Genomic DNA, 8,106 nt, shown 5'->3' on the forward strand with positions numbered 1-8,106 from the left:
TGACTTCGTATATATATATATATATATATATATATACATATTTACGTGAAATATATATATATATATATATATATATATATATCTTGGTGGAAATTATTGTGTGGTGGAAACAATAGTAGTGAAATTGTTCTTATTTTTGTTTTGAGGCTTAACTTTTTAAGGAAAAGCATATATTGTGAAAAATGTGATTTGTATTGCTTTGATAAAGTGTTTTGAGTTGTGAAACATTTTGGATCTGGTGTGACCTGTGTAGAGTAAATTAATGACCTGTGTGGTGAATAAAATGAGTTTCAAAGTATTTTTCATTTATTGTCCAAGAGGGACTTTATTGTCCCAGAGGGATGATGTAGGCAACATTTGTGGTGATTGACCTATATGTGGTGGTTGACTTGTGTGGTGACCTATGTGGTGATTGACCTATGTGGTGATTGTTGTTGTAAAGAGTGTCGGTTGTGTTAACTATTTGATTTCATCGAAATCTCCTAAAGAAAATTATATGCAGAGTTTACCGTCTTTCTGAATTGTTGATTTTAATATAATCTCCTGAACTAAATTATATGCACGGATTACTATGATATTGAATGGTGTGATTAAAATAATTTTCTGAACTAAATTATATGTAGGAATTACTTTATGTTTATATTGCTTGACTGTGTTTGAAAATTCCTGAACTACATTATATGCAGGAATTACTTATTAGTTTTGGCTATGGAATTAAAGTAGAAGGGTTGTTTGAGATTTTTAGATGAGTTGACATGTCTTAGCTGAGGCGTTAATTTCATCTTCTAAAAGAACAGGAAGGGGATTTGAGTGATTGTGTTGTGAGATTTCTAATTGATTTCACAATGGCACTAAGAGGATAGATATTTTATTCCAAGAGGAAATGGTTATGATTTAAGTGTTAATACTATAATGAGTTGGGGTTGAGGGGTTTGGGATCTTAAGTTGAGATATCATATGTTGGTGATTTTAATCACGAAGTGGGTTATTGAGCATGATGATGATGTGAAATTGTTGATGAGTGTTTTATTTCTTAATTGATGTTAAGTTGAGATATCTAAAGCATGTGCTTTCTATTATGATTGTTGAGTTCACTCATACAAGCTTAAAAAGCTTATCGGGTTCGTTGTTGCAACCTGATGCACTATTCAATGAAACATCCGGCAGGTTAGGGTGAACGTGGTTGAAGCAGAGAGCTTCCTTGCTGTTGCAGTGGTAGGTTTAGTAACCTAATTTTGTTATGCATTTGTTCGTCCTCTAATGTGTAATGAGAGTAGTGCATGAGTTTACTTAGTGAATTGTTGTTTCAGTCTAAAGAATGAGTATGTATTCACATTATGGGTTCGACACATCTTTGTTGCGTGTATTCACAAGATATGTAGAGAGCTTCCTTGCTGTTGCAGTGGTAGGTTTAGTAACCTAATTTTATTATGCATTTGTTCGTCTTCTGATGTATAATCAGCGGAGTGCAAGAGTTTACTTATTGAATTGTTGTTTTAGTCTAAAGAATGAGTCTGTATTCACATTATGGGTTTAGGACATCTTTGTTGCTTGTGTTAAAAAAAAAAATTTACAGTTGTTTAGTGTTGATGTCCGAACCATCACTCCCAATGGATTTTGTTACGCCCCGTATCTGATTTACCCTTTTACTGTGTCTAAGTGAATTACTATATGTTTTACCATTCGCGGTTATAGAGTTTTACCTTTTAGGGAGGCTAGAACTTGACTTTTTGTTCGGGTCAAAATTTGAGAAAATTTTCTTCACGAAAGTTGTAGGCGACGTTAAACCGAATCCGTGGACGTGTGGTACGTAAAAATCGGAAATAGAGACAGAAGCATTTCCCTGGTCTTTCTCTCCCTGCCCCGCGTTTTGAATATTCAGAAATAGAGAGCTAATAGCGATAGTGATAGTGATTGAGCTAATTAGGGCTTCTAGAGAGAAAAGGAGAATCATCAAATTTGGCATCACATCTAGCTTTCTCTTAACGTACAATCGCGATGGCAAGGGAACTTCTGATTTTAAAGGTATATCTAAGCTTAATTGGTTATCCATATCAATCAGTTAATTTCACTTGAATTTTGTTCTGGATTAACTATTAGACCTAGTTGTTTTATGCGTGGAGAAAGTTGAAAACTATATAGTTCTGAAGTTACAATTTAGTGTTCAAATTCTGAACACTAGCTCTCAAACAAAATCAGGGTGAAGAACACCAATTTTAGTTCAAACATTGTCATATTTCAATGTCAGGATGGGTCGTCTTCTGCAAAACTATCATTCCCCATAAAAATTTTAAGCTTACTCTACATTTAAAAGCATCTCTCTTTCTATATTCAATAATGTAAAGGAAAACAATTTGTAAAACATTAGACAGAAAAAATAAAGAATGAATAAAAAAATTAACAGTTCTTGTCTTGATCAATGCTGAAGATGCTGCCTTCAGCTCACTTGCATTGTAAAGTTTGGACCGCCTTGGAGGACAGATCAAATGCTATGGTACAGTCCATATCAGTCGACTTCTTTTTCTTCATGATGAACATGAGTTCAACCTTTCCGGTCAATTTAGCTTGGCTGCTGAGGGTCAAGATCCCACCATTCAAATCACTTCCGAGATTTGAGCTTGGCAATACATTGGAATTCAAACTCACTGTGACATCAATCTTTTTGGTGGAACGCATGCCAGCCTTGCTCTTAGGAATACTAACTTGCCCCACAGCCATGCCTTGGTACAAGAACATTGCAGTGCTTGCATCGAACTTATAAGGTCCCCAGTTTGTGTTCTTGACCCTGATTTGGGTTGTGAAGGTTGTGTCAAATGAAGGTGTTGCAGGGACAGAGTTGAGGCTTTGGACGTTGATGGCACCTAACCTGACTTTTGGGGTCTTAACTTTCATCACAGTGAGACCAAATACGGTCATCACTATGATCTGAAACACAATGAAACCACCAATATACATAGCCAATTTGATTCTCTTTCGGCGTTTGAGCTCATCTTCGGATTGTAAGGTGGCAGATTCTTCATCCTTTCTGGAGTAGCCATTTGCCGATACAAACATCTGTTGGTTCTTCTCAGCCATATTTCTTTTCTTCAGAAGTCTTGAAAGAAAATGTTCTGTTTTCCTGTTTCGAAAGAAAGTTTTGAAAGTACAAGAGGAAATGAGCAAGTGTAGTATGTGTGAAGTTGTTTGTGACAATGTTGGTACTGCAATGTGGTATATATAGTGTTTGATAGATGACTTCTGAAAAGATGAAGGGGGCAGTTAAGCATCCAGGAAAGTATAGTCAAACTTGCAGCATAGTATAGACGTTTTGACTAGATATAGTCTTCTAGACTTTTGGTCCTATTTTAGGTGCTTGCTTGCTGCAAGACAAAGTCTAGGACTTTATATGACTTGTTAAGCATCCTTTTGTTTCCAGGCTAAGTCTTTGTTCCATTCTAATATTCTATAATGCGTTTCTTTTCTTTTATCAGTTTAATATCTAGGAATAAAGTCAATAAACCATGCCTCTCACAGTACCTCTTTTAGAATATAAGAATCTGATTTGAGTAATTCAAAATAGCAGTTTGTATAATAGGTTCGGCTTTCCATTCACTTTCTCCACCAAAATTAAAATAGTAGTATGCCCTGATCACCACATGTCAAATTAGATATTAATTATCTCTAAATGATTATATTAAGCTCCTTATGAAGCTCATTTATGCGACCAATATATAGAAGACTAGAAGTCAAAAGTTCGAATATATGTGTGCGCACTGATTCCATTTCAAAGAAGTTTACACCAACCATACTCAAATTTATTCATCAATTTTCCTAAGCAGCACTATATATATGGCGCAGCATTGATATCATTCCCATAAACAATACACTTGCTCAGTTCATAATTTAGAGAGCCAAACCGAAAAAGAGATCTTTTTCTTTTGTTTCTTTCAAAGCTTTCCACGAAACTAGAGAATGATGTCTGAGAATACCAACCAGGCTTATCCTTTGGCCCCTGCAAATGGTTACACAAGAAGTGATGGAGAATCTTTGGTATCCGAAGATGAGCTGAAACGCCAAAAAAGAATGAAATTGTTTTTGTACATTGGTATCTTCATTGTCTTTCAAATCATAGTGATGACTGTATTTGGTCTTACTGTGATGAAAGTGAAGACCCCTAAGGTAAGATTGGGCCAAATCAATGTCAAAAGCTTCAACTCTGTTCCCACAACACCTTCATTTGACACAACCTTTACCACCCAGATAAGGGTGAAGAACACTAACTGGGGTCCTTACAAGTTTGATGCAAGCACTGCAACATTCATGTACCAAGGTGTGGCAGTGGGGCAAGTATCTATTCCCAAGAGAAAGGCTGGAATGCGTTCCACCAAGAAGATCAGTGTCGCAGTGAGTTTGAATACTGATGGAATTCCAAGTAGTTCTACCCTTGGTAGTGAATTGAACAGCGAGATCCTTACTCTGACCAGCCAAGCTAAATTGACCGGAAAGGTAGAATTGATGCTCATCATGAAGAAGAAGAAGTCTGCCAATATGGACTGCACCATAGCATTTGATCTTTCCACAAAGATGGTTAAAAGCTTGCAATGCAAGTGATATATCAGTTCGTCACTAACATTTGATTTATTCTTTTTTGTCAGTATCACCTCTTGGGTTTGGTGTTGATCAATTTATTCTGTATACTATATATCAGAATGGTTTTAGTACTTTTAAGCACCAGAGCTCATATTTTTTGTCTTTCTGTTGTTTAATTAATATAGAAACAGATGCTTGATTTCTATGACAGCAAGAATACCTGCCTTGCATAAATTCATTCCAGAACTTTAGGAGAAAACGAGTCTTGTAGGAATAGCTAGTCAAATGAAGTAAAAATATATCAATCCTAATTATATAATGCCCTTGTAGAAACGCATGATATATATATAGCAACAAGAAAAGAGGCAATAAATTGGCAAAAGACGGGACCATTACAAGGTCACCATCTTACAATTAGAGAAGATTATCTTTTGTGTGGCACTACTTTCTGGACTGAATTAGACCATTTATATGATTCATGAGCGCATCGCAGGGTCTGAATAGAGCAAAATTATCATGCTTATTGCTATGGCATTCTTCTTGTTTAGTGTTGGTGACTAATTTCATACACCAATCATAGGCACCTGTTATAAGTTAGTCCTAAATCAACTTCGGACAAATTAGTTTCATTCTGTAACAGAAATTAAGTGATAGAGATGGCATATATGCATCATGTGATCCCTTCGATACCTGAATTGATGAAAAATAAAATTGGTTCTAAGATTGTTGACAAATGCTAAACAAAAGGTAGTATATTGATCTGACTATGACTTAATTGTGAGAATGATAGAACCACATGTGTGCTATTGCCTAATTATGCATTCCGTTGAAAGTTGTAAGTGGTCCATGAGCTCTGTGTTTAGACTCTGGAACATTATTTTCCTAATGTTCCCTTTCACATTATCGATTGCAGGCTTCCTCATGTCGGACGAACAGCCAACCTCGTTTTCAGTTTCTCAGCTTGTACTTTTAGAAATATGTTGAGGTATTCTTAGAGTAATGATTACCGATGACTTTCATCTGTACGTATATTCCCCTGAATTGATTTTCCCCTTTGAACGTTACTGTTGGATCTAGTTGTTAGCTAGATTAATTTCTCAGCTGCCTCTTATGTGGGTTTCGGTATTTTCTTGATTTTCTTTCATTTCCTTGATATTCTAGGAGCTCAAAGGCAAGAATAGGATCATACTAACAACAAATATGAATATTTATTTAGCATTATGTATAAACCTTTACAACAAACCTAAGCGTCACAAATAAAAAGAATGAATGAAAAAATAACAAATCAAGAACTAGCTTGTCACATTATCACTTGCATTGTAAACTTTGGACGGTCTTTGTGGACAGATCAATTGCCATGGTGCAGTCCATAGTGGCAGATTTCTTTTTCTTCATTATAAGCATCAATTCCACCTTTCCGGTCAATTTGGCTTGGCTAGTCAGCGTCACCACCCCACTGCTCAATTCACTGCCAAGAGTAGAACTGCTCGTCAATGCATTCGAGTTCAAACTCACCACAACATTGATCTTCTTGGTGGAACGCATTCCAGCTTTGCTCTTAGGTACTGCCACTGTCCCCACAGGCTCGCCTTGGTACATGAACGTTACGGTGCTTGCATCAAATTTGTAAGGACCCCAGTTGGTGTTCTTTACCCTGATTTGGGTGTTGAATGTAGTGTCAAATGAAGGCGTTGCAGTTGCTGCGTTCAAGTTTGTGATGCTAACTTCGCCCAATCTCACCTTCGGGTCTTAACTTTCATCACAGTAAGACCAAACACAGTCATCACTATGATCTGAAAAAATATGAAGATACCAATATAGGTAAACAACTTGATTCTCTTCTGGCGTTTGAGCTCCTCATTGGTTTGCAAAGTGGCAGATTCTTCGTCTTTTCTGGTGAAGCCTTTCACTGATGCCAAAGCCTGTTTGATCTTCTCAGCCATTTTCTTTAATTACTCAGAAAAGCTTAAAATGTGTTTTCTCTCTTTCTTTTGGCTAGTGTTGTTTGTGGGAATGTTGGCTTCAGCTGCGTGCTATATATAGTCAGCCGCCTCGGAGTTCGAGTAGGCTTCCAGGAAATGCTAGTGTGTAACGCGCTAGTATAGAGAAGTTGATAAGTTTTCTACTCGTCTAGAACGAATTGGACCATAATTAGAGATTTTTGCTGCAAGACAAAGTCTTTCTTAGCTTTGCTTACAATAATCAGACAGCTAGGAGTGCTATATATTATTATATTTCTTTTATTCTTTACTTTTTTTTTTTTTCCTTTCATGAGTTTAAAACGTGGGAATGGTCAATGCCGGCATGAATTTAATACCCAGATAAGATGCTGCTGCAGTCATCGATCATCTAGAAGATAATTGATAATTTATTCCAGATTTGGACGCGTTTTGTGTTTAGCTGGATTGAAATACACGTTCCAGGAAACTCATTCTCGCAATTAACTTACTGAAATTGTCCAAATCTCCAAACACTATATATACAGAGACTCCTACTTCTATTTCATCATCAACACAAACAAGTTCCTTCATTTCCTATAGTTTCATCGTCATCGCAACATAAACCCACAACTTCCTTCATTTCCTATTCGTTTGCATCAGAAAAGAAAAACAAACATGGCTGAGAAGACACACCAGGCTTATCCTTTGGCTCCGGCAAATGGTTACACAAGAAGCGATGGGGAGTCTTTGTCCGAGGACGAGCTCAAGCGCAAGAAGAGAATCAAGTGTTTTGCTTATATTGGTATTTTCATTGTGTTCCAGATTGCAGTCATGACTGTCTTTGGTCTCACTGTGATGAAAGTCAAGACCCCCAAGGTTAGACTCGGCACAAGCACCCTCAGAGACTTCACCTCTTCCACTACAGCACCTTCGTTCAGCACAACCTTCAACACCCAAATCAGGGTCAAGAACACCAACTGGGGTCCTTACAAGTTCGACCAAGGTATCGTGACATTCATGTACCAGGGTACACCTGTGGGGACAGTCGTTGTACCCAAGGGCAAAGCTGGGATGCGTGGCACCAAGAAGATCAACGTGATTGTGAGCTTGAACACTGCTGCATTGCCCAGCAGTTCTACTCTCGGCAGCGAATTGAGCGGTGGGGTGTTGACGCTGACCAGCGAAGCAAAATTGACCGGAAAGGTGGAGTTGATGTTGATCATGAAGAAGAAAAAGTCAGCTAGTATGAACTGCACCATACAAATTGATGTGTCCGGACAGACAGTCAAAAGCTTAGAATGCAAGTGATATTCTAGAAATGTTGATTAGCTAGCTCTTCATTATGCTGCAATTTTTTCATTCATTTTTTTTCCTGTGTGACGCCTTTGGTTTGTTGTGGAAATATAAATGGTATTTTTTATATAGTGTTTGACCACGTACGTGTTATTTTTCTCTCTTTATTTGACATGACCAGGGCAACAGATCCCGCCTAGTTGCACTAAAGTTAGAAACTGAAAGTGTTTTTGGAGCCGTGTGCATGAGACGTGTGATAGAGTCTCTATCATCCTTCATGATGTATTCACTTATTCTGTAGCGT

General features: G+C 37.3%; 3 protein-coding genes across 3 annotated transcripts; 2 read left to right on the plus strand and 1 right to left on the minus strand.

Annotated features, from left to right (window-relative positions):
- Positions 1–2,442: 2,442 nt before the first annotated feature.
- LOC112177969 lies at positions 2,443–3,075 on the minus strand. Its single transcript, XM_024316200.1, has one exon. The coding sequence runs from the start codon at positions 3,073–3,075 to the stop codon at positions 2,443–2,445; it is 633 nt and encodes a 210-aa protein (XP_024171968.1).
- Positions 3,076–3,954: 879 nt separating this feature from the next.
- Positions 3,955–4,590, plus strand: LOC112177970. The gene has a single exon (XM_024316201.1). It carries the CDS (start codon positions 3,955–3,957, stop codon positions 4,588–4,590), a length of 636 nt encoding a protein of 211 aa, XP_024171969.1.
- A 2,594-nt stretch (positions 4,591–7,184) lies between these two features.
- On the plus strand, positions 7,185–7,817 carry LOC112177971. Its single transcript, XM_024316202.1, has one exon. It carries the CDS (start codon positions 7,185–7,187, stop codon positions 7,815–7,817), a length of 633 nt encoding a protein of 210 aa, XP_024171970.1.
- The last annotated feature ends 289 nt before the right edge of the window (positions 7,818–8,106 follow it).

The sequence above is a fragment of the Rosa chinensis genome, chromosome 7 (assembly GCF_002994745.2).
Source record: "Rosa chinensis cultivar Old Blush chromosome 7, RchiOBHm-V2, whole genome shotgun sequence".
In the NCBI taxonomy this organism is placed as follows: domain Eukaryota; kingdom Viridiplantae; phylum Streptophyta; class Magnoliopsida; order Rosales; family Rosaceae; genus Rosa; species Rosa chinensis.

Excerpts from the sequence above, each read along its gene's own strand:
- LOC112177969 (XM_024316200.1), bottom strand. The coding sequence starts at position 3,075 with ATGGCTGAGAAGAACCAACAGATGTTTGTATCGGCAAATGGCTACTCC.
- LOC112177970 (XM_024316201.1), top strand. The coding sequence starts at position 3,955 with ATGTCTGAGAATACCAACCAGGCTTATCCTTTGGCCCCTGCAAATGGT.
- LOC112177971 (XM_024316202.1), top strand. The coding sequence starts at position 7,185 with ATGGCTGAGAAGACACACCAGGCTTATCCTTTGGCTCCGGCAAATGGT.